We start from the raw sequence: 19,435 nt of genomic DNA on the forward strand, positions 1-19,435 counted from the left end.
TTATATCAATGTAAGTGGTTTCAAAGTCCATCTGCCTAACTATGCTAATGTGCGAGAAGCCACAAATTAAAAAATCTAAACACATTTGAAAATTTTTATTTGTGTACCAGGCCTTACAGAAGTTACATCATGTCCTTGTTGCCAACGTTTAATTTTACATCAGTTTCAACCGGAAAAGCAGACAAACGTCAATAGAGTAGTTCAGAACTATTTTCAGCACTCTCGTCGTCATCATCCTTTCACTTCCGACGAAGAGGCTCGCTGCAACAGCTGGAGCATTATGGGATAAATTGGCGCAAACTCCTTCCCCTGCCGAGCCCTCACAGACTGGACGTACGCCTCCAAAGTGCCCCTATTGAAAAACACAAAGAATTAAAATTCCGACGCAGTCTTAGATAAAATGGAGAATTTGTGACGTCCGTTGGTCGCGACACGCCTACCTGATGAGCATGAGACGGTCTCTCTCCGAGGGATGGTCGTCCATCCACTGGGAATAACGAGTGACCGACCACTCGGCTCTCTGTGGGCCACAAACTTCCATTAAATCCTTGCATGAAAATTTGTACTAGCCGTGACACCTTTCACTTGAGAGCGTTTTGTAATAACGTGTGTTATGTGTACAGGCCTGGTTAGGTGACTTGAGCTCAGACGGCGCCCTGGCGAAGAGGAAGTGAAGCACGGTGCTGTAAGGAATCAAGTCGCCCACAGCTGGACTCTTGACGATGAGGTTACTTGTTTGAAACAGCAGCGGCCTGAAAGATAGCATCAAAAGTAACGTACGACAGCACCGCAATGTTTTACTAAAAGTCTTTTATGTGCTTAGCTGCATAGTTCGCCTCTCAATATTGCCCACAAGGGGGCGCCGATCCAAAGCGCCAACATACCTAAAGGATCGAAGCACTCTGTAAGGTTTCCCCAAATCAGACACTCGCCTGCATAGCGGCGCTACAGCCATCTCCATCTTGGAGAGAAAAAAAAAAATAGACAAACGCAGATATTCAAAAATAACCCCGGGACATCATAGTCGAGTGAAAACATTTTTTCCAGCCCTAACTTGTGCAAAGTCAGCAGCCAGACGCATCTTTCCGCCTTCGCCCAGCGGGCGCAACAAGCTAGCGTGCCGCACGAACAGCTCGATCGCTCTCTGAGCGATGGACTCGGTGCTTTCGTAGATGAAGTCCGTGCACTCGAAGTGTCGGAAGTAGTCGGTCATGACTCGGGAGATGAACCCCTGCAGCTCCTTCATGTAGAGGGAGCAGACGACGTCGGGCTTATCGGGACTGGGTAGCTTTCTTAAACAAAAAAAATTTTTTTTTAAATTAATAATTATATAGTTTTAATATTTCAATAAATAACTGACCCTGAGAAGTCCTCCTGGTGTAGCGTGATGATAATGGCCTCGATTGAATCACTGACTGACTGCAAGAGAGGCTGCACTGCGCTGCTCATCAGGGCTTGCACTTCCTAAAAATAAATAAATTAAAAAAAATAAGAATCCAATGTGCACAAGGTTACACATAAAGCGGTAACACAAAGTGACAGTTTGGACTTAACCCCCAAAGAAGAAGAAAGCGCCTCTGCGGGAGCTGTCAGACTCGACCCCAAACCCGAAATGATCTGGGGAAAAAAAAAAAAAGAAAAAAACTGTCATGTACGTCCCAGCGTGAGAATATAGGCAAGAGTGCAGAAATTTCCGCATCATCATTTAACCTTGGCAACAGCCTGTTGCAGACGGAAAAGTGAGTTGACCACGGCAGTGTTCCTCCTCTGGCCTTCAGATAATGGACCGATCACCTGACTGGCGTCACCCTGAGTACACAACTATAGGACAAAAAGAAAAGTAGCTCTCAAACTGCTCCGAACTAAAAAAAAAAAAAATGCACTGTTGATTTTTGAGAAATTATTTTGAGTGCGGCTTATAGTCCCAAAAAATGGCAGTAAACGTACCAGCTGCTCAGACTTAACACAGAAGAGTTGCACGGTCTTGGCAGCATTCTTCGCAACAGCAAGAGAGAGGTCTGAATCCATAGACGCTACATTCAGCTCACTGCAAAAAAAACAAAAACAAAAGCAGGACATTTTACATCTTTTCATATCAATTCAATGATACACAAAATGTAAATGTGCCATTTTGCCGAGTGGCCATTATTTGTGGAAATACCCTCAAGGGGATTCAGGCAAAAAGAAGTTACTTGCCTGCTGATGGTCTTGATGATGCTGTCCAACTCGTCATTGGAGGGCGGGTTGCGCCCGCCCATCGGGAACACGAGGTTGATGGGGTCGAAGAGGCGAGAGAGCGACTTGGACAGGTAAGCCGCTTCATACGGTTGAAGGGAATCCTTCAGAGCCCTCTCTGGACTGCACACACACACACAAAAAATGTATTTTTGATATTTGACAAATTCAGTTTGATGCTAATTCGCTACTGTCGGCTAACATGGCTTTTTGACGGCTTTCAACACTCACACATTTTATTCATAAAGTCTCACTCTAGTTACAGGACTGACATTTTTAGTCAAATGTAATTTTTTTAAAAATTTTTTGTTGCATCCTATACAAAGCAAGCAGGTGGACCAGGGCTGTACAAATGTGCAACGTTCATCTGTGCCTCAACCAAAAAAAAAAAACGTCTGCTTTTGTGAAGTCTTCAAGTGATCGCCACACTGAAAGGTAATACTGAATTTATTTATTTTCCAAGCTATCCGAAGACCACCCAAAATGGGCCCACAACCTCCTTTTGTCTCCTGCCGATATAATAATATTTCAAGTTAGGTATTTCGGTTAAATCCTTACTTGTAGTCGTGTTTGCTTTGAGAGAACAGGTCAAGGTTGTCGTTTTCCGGCTCCAGGGTGGCATCCATGCCGCCGCTGTTTATCAGTGAGCTGTGCAGGCTGGCGCTATACTGCTGGAGGCGACGCCACAGCTCATTGTAAAGTCGCAACAATTTTGGATACTCTCCTTCAAACGCTTGCTTCAGAAAAGTTGAGGCTGTTGTATAAAAAAAATTGAAATGAGGATTTTTTTTATTTTTTTTATTTCTCAATTCAGTCGCAAATTCTTACCTTGAGTTGCTTTGTGGAATTCCTCTCTTAATTTGTTAGTCACATCAGTCCAAAAGGTGAAGAGTATATCAGGCTCACCATCCTGTCATAAGATGTTACAAAATTACCATCATGAAAAATCCACAACTCTTATAATCGATGATGATGCCTCGCCTTAATTATCTCATCAATGAAACACTTGTGAGTGACCGGGTCTCTCTTCTTCTTCAGGACCTTCTGAAGATGCTGCACCTAAAAAAAAAAGTTGCAGAATTACTGAAAATCATACTCATTTTTTTTTTTCATATTCTCTTACTTGTTTGCACGCAGCAAATATCTGGTCCATTAGTTTCTCCAGGTTTGTCCAAAGCGCAGCACGGAAAGCTGCTGTGCTGCCTGGAGTTGGAAGAATTGCTCTCCCGGGGGCACCTGAGGGAAGAGATTCCGTTGGCTCCTGTTCAGTATCTTGCTCAAGGACCCTTTGACATTGGATTGAACCCCCCAACCTCCATGCCAACATTTCTTTCAAAGAAAACCAAATTGTTCTGGGTTTACCTCTGGGGTTGGATGGCTGTGTCAGGCCTTTAATGTCCAGAGCGCCGATGATGCTGTCCTGTATGCTAGTCTGGTAAGCCCCCACAACAGAGCTGATTGTCTCCCTCAGACTACCGAGGTTGTAGAAGACCTGCAAAGCTGTGCCAACCTGTGTCGGATTCTGACAGAGACAAGAGAAATTAATCTCGTACAGTTTCCAAGACTTCTCGAAAACACAGACATAATTTGATCAGGATTCTACGTTTGTTTTTGTGTGGTTTCTTACCTGAATCTCTGTTCCCTGCTCCAATAATCGCTTGGCCTGGTTCTCAACCTCCAGTCTTGCTCTACTGATCAGTACCAGGTCATTCTCAATCACCTCAATGCCGCTCAAATCGACTCCTTGTGACAGATAATCTGGTGTATTTGTGGGGAAGGGGGACAAACAATGTTAATGTTTTATGAGCACAGAAATGGACCTGTGGAGTTGCCCAGGGGTCAATCTCGGGACCCCTATTGTTCATTCTGTACATGCTTTACTACGCAGCTATAAGGCTTAACTGTACAGCGCCGTTTACTGTATGTCCTCACCTAGTTCGTTGAGACTGTGAGCAGCCTTCGTTATCTCCCGACTGCCACCCTGAAGCTGAACCTGAAGCCTCTTGCTGAGGTGCAGGATCCGAATAATTCTCCGCAGAAGGTCGCAGGCCACCTGGACAGTGAAGGGACAGCAGAAGCGAGTGATTCAGATAAGGTACTACTCTCAATATCACCCCCGTGGTTCTCATCCCGTTACTACGCCTTGTATCTTGAACAAAATATGGAGGCCTTACCTGTAATCTACTCAGCTGAGTGATCCTGGTCACGATCTTGTTGTATGGGTCCACTATTTTGACTCTTATCCTGAAAATACATTTTTTTTAATTTTTTTGTCAGAAATGTTGGAAGAGACTCGATCAATTGATACTATTCAAACAAAAAATAATAGCCGGATATCTGATCACTTCTAATCAGGTCAGCTAAACATGAGTAATATTCAATTATCCTCCTCAGATCATACACGAAAAAGTAAAAGCATTTTAAATCCTGCATAGAAAGCGCTACAAAGACGCCGACACCAACGGAACCTGTCAACAGCCGCCTGTAGAGCACTGATCCTCGTCTGCATCATCTGGAGGACCCCTAAACACAAACATGTACGTCCTTTCAGTAAAACGTCACAAACTGACATTTGAAAATATTGACAATGTGTGAGTTCTATGCACGGTACATAAATATTCCCATGCCATTTCTCACGTCTTATGCCAACCCTTAATGTTATAACGCATTATAGAAATGCATACCTTCAAGAGACTCTATCCCAGTTGCCTGAGCCAATAAATCCTCATGTCTTGCAACCACCTGGAAGGCAAAGAAAACTATAACATTCTTCCTTTCATTTACTTCACCTTTGAAATAGTCTGCAAACGTCACACAGCAGTCTTTAGACTTCAAAAGAGTGTTGTCGAGCAGTGTAAGCGTTCCTGCCTGGCTGTGCAGCTCTTTATCAAGTTGACTGATTCCTTGCGCGAGCTTCGCTAGCTGTTCGGCAATGACAGCATGATGGATTGCTTGAGCAGTATAAATCTTCACATCGAAATCCCCAGCAAGGAAATCTGCATAGAATTCTACAAACACAAAAACATGACAGATTTTACCACAATGTTTGCCAAATCTAAAACTACGTTGCAAATATTTCAATCACAGTTGATCGATGATGTGAATGAATTTACCGTCTTTTAATGATGAATTTAGGGACGCGTCTCTGCCGTGAAACAAGTTATCCATGTTGACTTCCGCAAACGATACAAAGAATTCTTCTTCTACGGGTTTGTTTCTTCTTCGTGGCAGCCGTACACGATCTATAAAAGATATCTCCTTGCGTGTTTGATCCGTTACTGCAATACGTCAGCGCGTTCGCCATATTTGATGTGGCATATCCGCCATTAAACCAATGCATATAACGGGACCGAATTTCATAAAGCGACTTTCTCCAAGTGCAAGACTTGTTGGCTCGTTCAAACACATACTCATGCATTTGGGCAGAAGAAAAATACCAAAGATACCGTATGTAAATGTTTACTTCCAAATATATTTCAATTTTTATTACGTTTCTCGCTTTAAACACTAAGTTAAAAATGCATATCAGTCAATTTTCCTCACATGATCAATGCTTTTTTTTTGCTAGTTATTGTGTTGTCGTTCATTTTTCTACAAATCAATACAAATATAACCTCCCCAAAAAATGGAACGATAGAATAAACACGTGGCTTGTGTATATATATATATATATATATATATATATATATATGTATTATAATTATATTATTAGATTACACTTGCACCCCAGTTTTGCATTAATTTGCCTGCTCCAATCGCTGCTTTTCGCCTGCAGTTCACAATCACAAACCCAAACCGATGACAGAATGATCATCGGAGCCAACAAAAAAACCATTAGGAAGCACAGAGCATCGGCCTTCCAACCAAGCTAATCGACCAGTAAGTAAGGCCTCTCGTTTTTCCCTCTCTCTGTCACTCTTACCTGTGTCCTCCAGCCTTCAAGCATTTCCAATGATATTCGCCCTACCGTTTTACTTTTCACTCCTCACAATATACTAGACTCCAATTACTCTGATGTTGAAAAGTCCAGCCACTGCCCGACTGATAAATTTCTAAATCTGACTCAGTGCCTCACCAGCACTGTATTGCACATCACTAACATATTTGTATCCGTCCTGTAGAATACAATAAAAATCAAGCATTTACTTTTCAAGTACTTTAAAACATAATATGGATATGGTATAGATTTACAGTATATAAAGATTACATAAGAAGAATTTAAATATTAAAAACATACAGAGCAAGAATGATCTTGTTAAACATTTGAAAATAAAAACAGTCGCAGAGGCTTTACATGAGTCTGTTAAATCAGCCTAAGCCAAAACGTTTGCAATCTGTGAGTGTTCTTCAGCATTTTAATGATATTAGAGTGCCTTGTTGTTTCCAGGAGATCCCGCACTTAAAATGCTTCCAAGTTGTGGCTCAACCAGCCTAGAGTCCGATAAATACTCGCTCCTCTTCCACACCATCACCAAACCGGGTTACAGCGAAACGGGTCAACAGAATCCCAACTGCAGCCTAGTTTAGCAAAGGCCATTTGGTGGCAAATGCTGTGAAGTCCTCAGGATGAGGCAACGTCCAGCGGGCGGACTATGACACTCCTGTCATCCGCCTCTCGAGCCGATCCAGCTTCTCCAGATTTTCTTTCAGAAGTTTGGAGCCAGGATTGAGACTCAACGCTCTCTGGTAGTACATTCGGGCTGCTGCGTAGTCTCCCTGAAGGAACACACACCCACACACACACACTTAGGATCTGATTTACTGCTGTGGCTACTGAATGATTTAAGGGCTAACTTGGAGCCAGTCACAAGAAGGAGTCATGTCATATAGCCGATGCCCAAAATGCATTTTTGTACGTCAGTTTGTAATTTTTTTTTTTTTGGTGACCCCGAATGGGATAACATCAAGATTATTTTGATGACAGTATTTTTTACACCTTAATATGTTGAATCCCTCCCATGTTCATCCAGGCTTGTGACTGATCCGGTTTGAGTTCCACAGCCAATTTATAGCTCTAGTGAGGAAAAATAGAGATGATGGTAAATTTCATGACACATCGATCCTGAATCACTCTAAAGCTTAACAGAAAGGAACTAACTATAATTAGTACCTCAAAAGCTAGGTCCATTTGGTTCATCTCCCGTAGTTGGTTTCCTTTGGAGAAATACAACTCGGCTCTCACTGTGAGATCGTCGGGATTCTGCTCTAGAGCGCTGTTCAGAGATTCCAGAGCCTGACACAAACGCATCATGCCCAAATAGTTAGATACATTTTCATTAACATTCCGTAAAAAGAGAGATGCGTTCAGGCTTAGTTTCCATGGTAACCACTCCATCTCCAACTGAGAGCTGAATGATTTATCATTTTATAGTACACACCTCCGTATGGTTTCCATGCTTGCTGTAGATGGAAGACAGGAGGCGGTAACATTCAATGCATCTGTTACCTCTGGAAATGATGTCCCGGGTCATTTTCTCGGCATCTTTTGTGTGACCGGCCATGGCTAACACCTGAGCCTGATTGGGGAAAAATAGACGAGCATTATTTCAATAAGTTTAAAATGTGTTCTAAAGGATTTTCTACTAGGTTGTAGTTGTCTTATAAGCTAGCTTCTTCAACTTCCTCCTCAGCTCCTCCTCTGTGGGACTAATCTTCTGTTCAAATCTGACAACAATCTTTCCGAGTGCCGTGCGCTTGCTAACCAGTGCCAGCCAAATGTCGGCGTTCCCTGGCTGTCGGCTAACCGCCTCTCTGTAAACATGCAGGGCTTCTTCGTAGCGGCCAGTGTTGTAGTACAGCGCCCCGAGCGGCGCGAGGATCTCCACCTTCCTCGTCACCTCAAGCGCTCTGCAGGCAAAGGTAGTTTTGTTTTCCTCTTTCAGATAACTGCATAACCCAAGTCACAAAAAAAAATCAAATCAATAAAGCTACTGTACCTTTTATACCAGGACTCTGCCTCTTTGTTCAAATTGGAAGAGCGGAGCAAGCGGCCCAGGTTGACCATGGCCACATAGTGAGCTGGTTTGAGTTGAATCGCCTGCTGATAGTGAAAAGCTGCCAGCTCCTCCTTTCCTGTAGAAGAGGAAGGGTAAGTAGGAGGCTACTTTTTTTTTTTTTTTTTTGATTGGAATGTACGGAACAATAACGGTTACCTTACCGGTGTCAACCAGAAACACTCCATAGTTATTATGCAGGTCCGAGTTGTCAGGACAATTCTCGATACCTTTTAAATACATTTCATGGGCTTCACTATAGCGTTTCTGCAAAAGAACGTTGATAGAGACGATCGACTCAGTTCGGGCCGTCATGCACCTAAACATAGTTTGCGATGGGGGTGTTCATTTCCCCAAAATTCCCAATGGCCACCCCACCCCTGCTCCTGAATATTAAGATGTTTAGATGATTTTTTTTTCAGCGCATTAAAATTTACCTGGTCAGCATAGAGTGATGCTAGACTGGAATAAGCATCGGCAAAATGTGGACCATAGTTAATGGAGTCCCGCAGCAGTACCTCTGCTTCTTTCTCCTTGCCCTGTGACCTAGGTAAGAACATTATGATGGCTAAATATCTCAATGGAGAGTCAATTCAAATGAACGTGCATGTGCACATGCTTTCTGCGCGCGACTTACTTGAGGAGGTTTCCCAAGTTGAAGAGTGCTCGATTATGTTGAGGATTGATGTCCAGTGCGCTCCGGTAGTAGCGCTCGGCCTCCTCCGGATTGTGCGTTAGAGTGCCGAGGTTGTTCATAGCACTGGCGTGGCGGGGGTACAACCTGAAAAGCAAAGGAATTTTCATAAGATTGACTCACTACCATTGATGGCTAAAGACGTCAAAGATCCTTTTTTTTTTTTTAACTCGGCTGGTAGTGAATGAGTTAAGGATGGGCTGGTTTACTCCAGAAAATATGTTAATGTGTCTGTAGATTTTGCCGCAAAATCAATATTATGCGCACATTTACGCTGCACTTATGAAGCATAAAAAAGTCGGAATCAGACCTGAGGGCAATGGTGTAGTGGTAAATAGCTTCTTGGTGCCGAGTGCTGTCCTTTAGGAAGTTGGCGTAGTTGTAGTGCACTTTGGCATTGTGAGGCAGCGTCCAGATGCCAGAACTGAAACGAGGAGGAATAATCATTTAAACGGCCAAACTGATATCGTAAATAAAATGCTCTGCAATACAAACACTCACCTGAAGAGGGCCTCCCTGGAAAGCCAGACTTTGTTCTGCTGAACAGTCTTCCAGGAGAACAACAGCAGCAGCAATAGCATCGAGGCACTAAGAACTGTGGTGCCAAATCGGCCCACCAATGAAAAGAGGCGACTGAGGCCATGAACCACCAGGATACAGTAACCCATGCTGCAAGAGTAGCGTTGGAAGACAAAATTAAAAAAAAAAAAAATAAATAAATAAGGAGGAGGAAGAGCAGAAAATGTTGTAAAGAGTGTTGTTAGTTTTCAAAGTGAGAAATACTCACCTTGGCATGTAAAGAACCCTTTCGGCCACCACGAATCCCACCCTGAAGAAAAGGTTACTCGCAGGAATGAAAGGAAACACCAGAAACATTAGTCCCATCAACACCTCCTTACGCTTTTGACTCTGGAATAAAAAACAAAAGGAAGAAAGACAAAATCTATTACATATGAAGTAAAGTTTCTCTTCCTGTGACTTGATAGCTAGTGACGCTCTTTTCAAGCGATGTATAACACGAAAACACAATCAGGCCGAAGCCAAAAGGTAAGCAGAGCTGCAACGCTGGTACAGATCAGCAGTAGCGCCATCAGAATTACATGAACACCCGGCAAAGTGTTATTTGTGTTGGTTAATGTGTCCTCTGCATGCGCCACGTGCAAGAATCTGTAGGACAAGTGTTGCTGAACTCTTAGTTCATTTTTATGAGACGTGAAAAATGAGATGGACGCTTTCCTTCTTGATGCTTCTGCTTTGTTGAGAAAAGCGGTCACGGAGTAGCGCGTGACTCAATTTTGGTTGTCATCGCGAATAACAAATAATCATTAAATGCGACACGTCGAGCAAATTCACACCGGTAATTTAAAATCAAATTTGAAGTTAAAAAAAAAAAAAAAATCATTACCTGCAATGAATGGATACAATGCAGACAGAGGGCAACCATGACCACAACTAGCAGCACGGTGGCCATATTGCGAATATCACTCAGCGACTCAACGAGGGGGATGCTACCCACTTGCCAGTCGTAGCATAGCACGACGGGGGCCAGCAGCAGCCAGGTGTTGAAGCACAGCAAGTAAGAGTAAGTCAAAATTCTGAGGAGAGGTAGACAAAAAAAAAAAAAGGTTAAAAAATATGTATCCAATCTCAAATTTCTTAAAGTTGACCCAAGTGATCTGAAGTTTGGTTTCGGACGATTTCATGTCATTTTTGGTGCCGCAGTAAATACAGTTGGAATCAAATAACACGTACGTTTAAAAAAAAAAAAAAAAAAAAAAGGATATAAACCCGACCTGGTAAGCAAGTAAGGTGCAAAGGATGCGGGATTGTCCTGTTCGGAAAACAGAGGCATAGAACCTCCCATCAACCACAATCTGATTGAAACAATGGCCAATACCTGAAAAGGAAAAAAAGTCATTAGTGCAGTTTAAAACACGGCGCAAAAAAAAAAAAATTATATATTGCTTCCACGTTTCATTTAAAAGCATGAAAGCGATTAAATGTATGAAACTATAAAATGCATCATATTAAAAAAAAAAAAAATACTCACGTAGCTCGAGACAACGCAGGCTCTTTTAATGAAAGGTTTCCAGATCTGGAGAAGTTGTCTCAAGTCCGATCCAGACAGGTGACTGACAAACAGATTTCATTACTATCTATTAATAAAAAAAAAAAAAAAAAGACTTTTTCTGCTACTTTGAGTAAGTCGTGCTTACCCGAAGAGGGGCTTGCCGCAGAGCACGAGGGCGTCGTAAAACATGCAAACCCCAAACACGGTGATGCCCGTCTCCTTCACCAACATGGCACACGTGCCGAGCAGCAAACTGACGAGCAGAGACCCCGCAGACACCGTTGAGGGCGTCGAGTCCTCAGACGTGTTCACGCCGACGCTCCTGCGAGGATGACAAATGGGAAAACCACACAAGTAATTTTGCAGGAAAAGTCAAATACGTTTATTAAAATTTTATTTAAAAAAAAAAAAAAAAGCGACTCAAATGGAGGCGGGATTAGTAAAAATTAGCCAGCTCTTCAAAAACTAGTTGCCAACAACCAGTTGCTATTTTCGACTCTATTTTCTTTTTAGAATTTAAATATGAATTCAGCTTACCTGATATAGGAAAGGAATGCGAGCAAGAAGAGCAGACCAGCCAATAGATCAGCTCTTCCCACTATTCCAGAGACCTGCAAAGCAAGACGCGAGATATTTAAAAAGAACCGCTAACTTTCACGCTCGTCAATCTGGTGACCAGTGGTTGTGCCGGCTTTTTTTTTTTTTTTTTTTTCATATTGGAGACGCGCAGCAAGAAAAAAAATGTAGTAGTCCCTGTATTACACATGTATTAAACAAAATCTAGCAAATGAATAATTAATTTTATGTGATCAGCAATACTCCCGAGTATTTGTAATATAGCAGGTAATTACAATTTTGCGTGCGTCATGAACTCACAGCCTCGGTATGGACAGGGTGCACCGCGAACAGGACGGACGTGACGAAGGCCAGGTGCGACTCTTCAAACACACACCGTTCACACGTGTGCATCAGCATGCAGGTGACGGCGCAGTGCAGACACACGTTGACCATGTGGAAGTACATTGGCGTCATGCCGCCCAGGAGGATATTCAACCTGAGAGAGACAGAAAAGGTCCTTTTCACTTCATTTTACCCTGGGATGAATTTTATTTTTTAATTTGTATCATCGTGCAGGGAGTTATTGTTTTTTTATCACAAATTAATCGTAAATTCAGAGATTTGTGTTTCATTTTCGGATCTTAATTCTCCATTGCAGTGTGAATTATGTGCCTTTTGTCTGGAATCGATGAAAGGGCTCTCTTAAAATCAATCTCTCCTTGGCTTAATTGGAATTTTATGTATCACAAGTACTTGTGGTATCGGTTACTTGGTATCTGTTACTACTCGATCTGAGTGGCCTACTGCAACTTGTACTGGTCTGGAAAAGAGTTGTATCGAACATATTGAACAGAATAGGGTGAGAGACGGAAGTGTCAGGTGTAAAACTTCACAACCTGGCATTGAAGAATACATTTGCACGCACACGGTGCCCTGCTAAGTGATACAAATGTAGAATATTAAGTGTCAGTGCCTTTTATACAGTAAACTGGGAAAACATGAATTTACAGGGGATCCATAAAATGTTTAAAAATAGAGTCTATGGTATATGCATCCACGGCAAGGTTATGCTAATGTAAAATTAAAAAAAAAAAGATGATAGTGACGTGTGACGGGATTACGGCATCGGTGCTGCATGACGTCATAACGAGCGCGGATTTCGTTCAACTGCGCATATGTAGATAAAACTCCGTTCTCTTCTCAGTATTATTCAAATTGCATTCAACGAAATTTAACATTGGTCTTTAACGTCGTGCAAAGAACTTACTTGAAGGTGAGAATGCAAAACGGTCTGTAGGATTTATGGCTCGTATTGTCCGACATCCTCTTCCCCCAAAAATCGTTCGTGAAGATGTTACGGAGACTGGAGCTCGGTCGAACGTCTGGATTGTTGATAATCGCCCAAACATCGTCGTGCACCAACTCCCCATGGATAGAGTTGCTGTAACACAACACGCACAGTGTGACCAAAGCCGCGCAGCGACTCGCAGTCCACAGTGTCGGCTGCCGAGCGGGTTTCGATGGATGCTGGGGGAGGTTTCGCTCTCTTGCCGGGGATGTCATGTCAGCCCTGCTTTCTCCAAAGGTGCATGCGGGCAGCAGATGAATGTGCGGACACTAAAAGATTCGTCCATTACGTTAGGCAGGGAGTGTCCGTGAGAGGTGAATTTAAAGAGGACAGTTGGTCGTGTTGTGATACCTTCACGTAAAATCGGAAAAGAGCAATTTAGTTCAGAACTCGATGCTGAAAGGCAGGGGAACGAAAAGGTGTCGATTGTATGACAAAAATGTGTGTAATAAATGAATTTGCTAACTCAGATAGCGAGTACCTGGTTACGCTTCTAAAGTGAGAAAGATATACAAAGTGATGGAATGTACGAGTTTAAACTGTGTTAGGGAAGGGCACATTAAAAACCCGCCTTATGACGCATGCGCAAGAGGTTGTTACCATTGCCAGTCTGTGAGCAGATGTAAACACTGATTGTTGAGGAATTAAATATAAGCACATTGTGGAATTTAAAGTTTATATCGGTACACTATTATACGGATGCAATTGTGGGTTTATGGTCTTTTTAATACATCGGGAGAGGGCGGAGCTATGTGGTGGTACACTCAAGAGGAGAATTTTTAATACCTTTGACTTTCCTGCCATTTTCACATGGTTGCATTATTCCTATCTATCTTGATACTGTGCCACAATTCAGCGATAATACATACAGGTGCAAAACATGAGGGGAGGTCCAGAATGTTCTCACCTCTTAGTGTGCAGCCTCGTTGAGTCTCCTCCAGTTTCTCACTATTTTATTTAAAAAAAACACTCAAATATCTGCATCAAAAATGCATTATCAGGATTAAAGTATGACGTAGTCACAACTCCACAACCATTTATCCTGACTTTTCTCTATGGAGAGGAATATACTCTAATACAAGTGTGCCATCTAGTGGTTAATTTGATAAAGACCATCCATTGCCAAACTTGTTTTCCCTTTCATAACTAATATGACTAATATAACATTTATTAGTTTATCGGCACTATTTTTTACACTAATTACTATTTTCGTGTTTACTGTACTATAAGATTCTTGATTTTTATTACATTATTCAAGTTCCGCGGTACCGGCATAATCAGAACTGCTGATTGGCTGAGAGCAGCTCACGTTTGTGCCAGCCTTCGTGAGACCTTTAAACCAGGAGGACTTCTGTTAAATTATCCCCAAACTGTTGCTGAGTGGAGTTTAAATTTCTTTCAGAATATAACAAAATACTACGAATTTAATGGCGGAAAACAGACGTGGTAAGTGTTCTTCGAGAGTCTTCACAAATATCGTGTGCTAGCCGTTAGCATGAAGGCTGGCGCAATTTAACTGCCTCTCGTCGTGTTCATAGTTTGTTAAGTCGTCATTATCGACGTATCCGACATTTTGGTGAAAAAAAACCCCCAACTCGCGACAGAGGGATAAATTGGTGTCCTATTAAATAATAATTTACCCAACATGAAGGGCTCCATGTGTGTTTAAATAAAAAAAATGTCAATTAATGCCGAGTGGTGGCCATTTCAATTAACTTTAAACCGTTTCTTCTCTACAGCACTCAAGCCCCTATTTCATAATGTGTAGAAATTTGTGTACAATATGTCATAAACATATAATTTCTGTTTTCCAGGCTATGTTCAAGGACACATGGCAACATCCTTTGGGGAGGACTTGCCTGTCAAGGGTACGGAAGAGTTCAGGAGGTCACTGTCCATTCAGGTGGCCTTGGTGGCGCTCATGGACAAGACGGGATATGATATTCTCCAGGAGAATGGGCAGCGGAAGTATGGTGGACCGCCTCCAAGTGAGTGTAAATGACAGATGCTCTGAGCTCCTTGTTTGCCTATTTAATTTGTATTCATGCGATTGATTGAAAACTTGAAAATAACTTACTGTCTTGATCTGCAGACTGGGGGGGTCCGGCGCCACGTATTGACTGTGAGGTGTTTGTGGGAAATATTCCCAGAGACATGTATGAGGATGAGCTCGTCCCTCTGTTCGAGACAGCTGGAACTATCTACGAGCTGAGGCTGATGATGGAGTTTAACGGAGACAACCGTGGCTACGCCTTTGTCATGTTCACCAAAAGGCGACATTGAATATAGAACTTGTTATCATGATGCAGCTCTCCTGCTAGTGGAGAAGTGATATATTGTGGAAGATTATAATGATGACTGTGTTGTTTGTGTTCCAGGGAGGAAGCTTTAGTAGCAATCCATATACTGAACGAATACGAGGTTCGTCCTGGCAAGTTTATTGGCGTGTGCGCCACTCTGAACAATTGCCGCCTCTTCCTTGGCTGCATTCCCAGAGACAAGAGTAAGGATGATATCATGAAGGAGATCAAGAAGGTATACACAACGATGTCTGTGAATTAGGGATGAACATTGAATCAAATTCAAATCCAAATGTATATCTAGAAAAAAAAATGCATATTAAATCACAATATAGAGGTAAAAAAAAAACCCATCACATTGACCTCCTAGGTGACACAAGGCCTTCGGGACGTCACTGTATATTCAAGTGGCGGCCAAAATCGAGGCTACGCCTTTTTGGAATATGACACTCACAAGGAGGCGGCATTTGCCCGCAAGGAGTTAATTGCTGGTAAGTTTTCTCCTCAGCCAGTATTACCAGTTGCAATGGCAACAACATCCATCTCACACTTTCCTTGAAGAATATTTTATATGAAATTAAATTTATGATATGCAAAATATGATCAATAAAATACTACTACTTCACATGGACTGATTTTAATGAAGTACCAGGACTGAGGAGGGTTGCGACTATCTGGGTTTAATTGCAAACGCACATTTATGATTGGACCACCAGGTGGCGACAGCGGGCACACACTTAAATGACACCTCCATCAAAGTGCAGCAATGCTAAGGCTTAAGATGCTCTAAACTGATGAGCTCATTTAATACGCACTTGTGAGGTTCCTGACTATCTTCTCACCACAGTGAGGAAGCTGTGGGGCCACATCCACTGGGTGAACTGGGCCAAGCCGGAGAAACAGGTGAAGGGAGCAAACATGCAGAACGTCAGAGTTGTCCACGTAAGTTGTGTGAAATAAGTTCAGTGTATACCAACATCCCTATACCGTGAGCATTCTTTTATGAAGGTCCGGCGTCCTTTTCAGGTACGTAACCTTTGCCCGAGCACCACCGAGGAAATGCTGCAGCGCGAGTGTGATCGCTTCAAAGCAGGCGCGTTGGTGCGAATGAAGAAGTTCACCAACCACGCCTTCCTTCACTTTGGCTGCCACAAAGATGCAGTCGCTGTCGCCAGCATTATGAATGGCACCAGGATCAACGGCAGCATCGTGGATGTGTGCCTAGCGAAGCCCTCCAAGGAGGTGGTGGGGAGGAGATCCGGCAGTAAAGGCTCCCGGGGAAGCAAGACAGAAGGGGGAGCCAAGGAGCAGCATGAAGGCAGGAATGAGCACATTCCTCTGCAACCCTTGAGCCCGCCCCCTCTTTTCCAGTGGAGACCCCATTGTGCTGTAGGGCCAGGTAAATGATGAGCGATTTCAGGCCCTTCCGATCAAACTCTGCGCATAATGTCTTTTTCAATTAGCGTCATTCTGTTTGTGTTCCGGAAAAGCCGACAAGCGTGTGTTCCCGCTCTTTCCCGGCACGCCGCTGTACCGCACCAACCTGCTGCTGCTGCGACCTGATCAGATCAGATCCCCTGTCAGCTTGCTGGACTTTTATTGCTGCATGCACAGGTTGCCACCCCCACAGTACGAGCTCTTCTCTATGCTTGCTCAAGACGGGACCCTGCTGCTGGTCTACAAGGTGATGATGGCGATAACACCTGCGCGCTATTCTTTGGGCTCAGATGGGCTTGACCTTGGCTCTTGGCACATCACATCGGAGCGATTTAAAATGAAAATGTCACAGAGGAAACCTCTAACATTAAATTAAATTTGTCCGCCCACCTAGAAACGTGGATGTTTGTACTTCATATGAGTTAGACACACAACAGAAAGGATTTGTCTGTAAAAAATAAAAAAAAACTTGTCTGGACACGCTTTATTCCATTTTAATTTATCGTTAAATAATTTGTGACCTGATCCTTTCAATTATCACTGCATGGCCTGGAAATTAACTGTAAAGGGAACGGATATTGTTTGCTAACTCATCCACTGATCCAGACACAAACTGAACTCTCTGTCTTTCACTTCAGTCCTCTAGATGGCAGTAATGCCCTTCACATAATAGACCGCAATCATATTGAATGAATGTGTAACCGCGCCGCTCTGTTTGTGCGCATGTAGGTGGTGATGCCACTGATACGAAGATCCTTCATACCAGACAAGTTATGTGTTGAGCTGGATGACGCTAAAGAGCTTGCTGCACAAAACACACTGTGGAATCTGGGTAACACACACGCATACATGCATCACCAATAATCACAATGAATTTGACCATTTTTTCCACCTTTTATTCAAAGTCAACGAAACCTCATTTATTTGTCATTGAAACCGCGTGTGCCGACATTTATCATATTTTACCCAGATGTTAAACGTGCGCCTCTGATTAGTTTGCAAAAGCTATTATTCCGTTGGATGAATGGCAACAGGTGGATGCATAGCTTTATTGTACATTTCTAGTTGAAAATCTTCACGCAAACAACTGGACGGCAAAGTAGAGTGTAGTGGATCACGCGTAAATCATGAGCGGTGAAACATCCAAAACTTTTCCTCCTGCTCTGGAGTCACCTTATTCACACAGGCGGCGCTGACAACATGCCTCAATACCAAACCTGCAGTGACACATAACAGAGCTGATGGTGTTTGTAAAAACTCAGCTCCTCCAATCAGCATCAAGAGTAAAACAGTTCATTCATTCATTGTCCTCCTCACCACCAGATGCACCATTCATGCGTGAGTCGTCCAGTTGCCCATCACCTATGCAGTCTGATGCCACCAGTCCTGACCTGCTACGTTAGAACGTTCACCTCCTGTGTTGACACAGCCTCTCTGCCTTTACACACGTCCAGGGGGGACAGTGTGACCTCCACGCTAGTTCTTGTTCCGCTCTGCCTTGAGGCACAATCAAAAGAGGCGCAGCTTGAAGTTTGAGTTTCATAGGAAACAATCCATGGTCTTGTTCTCATTGATGTCCTTTCTGTGTTGAAATGAAATATAAAATGAAAGTTATTTATTTATTAGATAGATATTTTTTTAATAATAATCCTCAAAAATTGTATTTGTTAAAAGGTCTCCGCATCAATTTTTACAACCGTTTTGATGATTTGCAACGGTGAAAGAGACTAAGATTGAAGTAGCAGTTGAAGGTGAACATGGTCATTTATTTATTTATTCAAAGACAGCAGTTGATGAACGGACTTACAAAACAAAATTCTCGTTCATAAACAGTGGACGGAATAATTGTATTTATTTATATTGTGTGTAAAATGAATTGATGAAAAAAATCTGGGATTGTAATATTTATCTGTATGAACTTACTGGAATTTGTGAAACACACATCTGGCTTGTTATGAATGTTTACCGCATCTATTTTTCTGCTCTGTTCCTTTTGTTTTGGAGTTGATGATTTCCTTGCAGTATTTCTTTGATCGCACGCATGGCGGGATCTTTGACCGCCCTAAAAAGTGTTGAAAGCTAGCTGCGGGCCTGTAAGTGGAACAAAATGTTTTTGAAGAATTTGTTTTGTTTGCCGAGTTGCAGAGTTGGTGTAAATATATTTGGGGAAGTTTTGGACTTTTGAGTGGACACATGGCAAAATTGCAATTGTCGTATTCAGTTGCAAGGTTTCTTTGATTTTCATGCAATTTCGTATCATTAAAAGTCTTTTGGAAAATAACATTATCAAACTTTCTTTTTTGCTTTATAGTGGCAGTCTCAAATGCTTATTTATTAAAGTCACCGAATTAAGTTAAATAGAGGTTAATAATTTTTATATGAAAATTACGAGAGGTATCGGTTCCTTGGTATCAGTTTTGGTGAGTATAATCCAGCAAGCACTTCTACTGTAAATAGCAATTTTTGAGGCACGTGCACACACAGATGCCATGTGGTGCTCCAGTACCTGCTTGTTACAGCGCCTGCCATTATTCAGATTGAATGAGATGCATATGTGTGTATGTTTTGGTTGTTTTGTGTTTGTGATGCTTCTCCACAGGTAATTGGAGAACATTCCACCCTGTGACAACTTTGCTGATCGACCAACTGTCGTGGACTCTATTGATTGTCGGTTGGCGTCCCTTCATTTGTTTCACAGGTTCCATTTAGTCAGATAGTTTCTTGTTTCTTACAAAGTTACTTACCCATGTATTTTGCTTGCCACATGTGTGACCCCCAGTATATTTTTTAGTTGTTTAG

General features: G+C 42.4%; 3 protein-coding genes across 9 annotated transcripts; 1 reads left to right on the forward strand and 2 right to left on the reverse strand.

The window, feature by feature from the left end:
- Positions 1-80: 80 nt before the first annotated feature.
- cog5 (component of oligomeric golgi complex 5) lies at positions 81-5,427 on the reverse strand. Its single transcript, XM_088283520.1, has 22 exons — positions 5,349-5,427; positions 5,104-5,243; positions 4,920-4,977; positions 4,704-4,758; positions 4,410-4,479; positions 4,168-4,288; positions 3,863-3,993; positions 3,598-3,757; positions 3,359-3,471; positions 3,217-3,294; positions 3,064-3,145; positions 2,794-2,989; positions 2,197-2,358; positions 1,948-2,047; positions 1,711-1,821; positions 1,555-1,617; positions 1,361-1,464; positions 1,055-1,292; positions 885-961; positions 626-752; positions 441-520; positions 81-352 (listed from the first exon to the last, which is right to left on the reverse strand). The coding sequence occupies exons 1-22, from the start codon at positions 5,401-5,403 to the stop codon at positions 232-234; spliced, it is 2,442 nt and encodes an 813-aa protein (XP_088139646.1). The 5' UTR covers positions 5,404-5,427; the 3' UTR covers positions 81-231.
- On the forward strand, positions 3,812-18,866 carry LOC148341411 (putative RNA-binding protein 46). Of its 7 annotated transcripts, XM_088283535.1 has the most exons (15): positions 3,812-4,330; positions 4,513-4,590; positions 4,671-4,772; positions 6,011-6,114; positions 8,001-8,094; positions 8,184-8,323; positions 14,714-14,887; positions 14,992-15,172; positions 15,278-15,434; positions 15,570-15,690; positions 16,047-16,141; positions 16,226-16,598; positions 16,690-16,883; positions 17,366-17,468; positions 17,960-18,866. In XM_088283535.1, the coding sequence occupies exons 7-15, from the start codon at positions 14,731-14,733 to the stop codon at positions 18,037-18,039; spliced, it is 1,461 nt and encodes a 486-aa protein (XP_088139661.1). In that variant the 5' UTR covers positions 3,812-4,330; positions 4,513-4,590; positions 4,671-4,772; positions 6,011-6,114; positions 8,001-8,094; positions 8,184-8,323; positions 14,714-14,730; the 3' UTR covers positions 18,040-18,866. The 7 variants fall into 7 exon arrangements, with proteins under 7 accessions (XP_088139661.1, XP_088139682.1, XP_088139666.1 ...); XM_088283556.1 differs by having other exon boundaries at positions 4,513-4,772; XM_088283540.1 differs by lacking the exon at positions 4,513-4,590.
- tmtc1 (transmembrane O-mannosyltransferase targeting cadherins 1) lies at positions 6,377-13,235 on the reverse strand. The gene is made up of 19 exons (XM_088283506.1): positions 12,819-13,235; positions 11,870-12,047; positions 11,531-11,604; positions 11,139-11,315; positions 10,973-11,054; positions 10,716-10,819; positions 10,328-10,517; positions 9,710-9,831; positions 9,424-9,591; positions 9,233-9,346; positions 8,866-9,009; positions 8,666-8,774; positions 8,393-8,495; positions 8,172-8,307; positions 7,938-8,082; positions 7,614-7,751; positions 7,346-7,468; positions 7,172-7,249; positions 6,377-6,951 (listed from the first exon to the last, which is right to left on the reverse strand). The coding sequence occupies exons 1-19, from the start codon at positions 13,112-13,114 to the stop codon at positions 6,826-6,828; spliced, it is 2,607 nt and encodes an 868-aa protein (XP_088139632.1). The 5' UTR covers positions 13,115-13,235; the 3' UTR covers positions 6,377-6,825.
- Positions 18,867-19,435: the final 569 nt, after the last annotated feature.

Source organism: Idiotropiscis lumnitzeri, chromosome 2, assembly GCF_059441095.1.
Source record: "Idiotropiscis lumnitzeri isolate Australia: NSW breed Sydney's pygmy pipehorse chromosome 2, RoL_Ilum_1.0, whole genome shotgun sequence".
In the NCBI taxonomy this organism is placed as follows: domain Eukaryota; kingdom Metazoa; phylum Chordata; class Actinopteri; order Syngnathiformes; family Syngnathidae; genus Idiotropiscis; species Idiotropiscis lumnitzeri.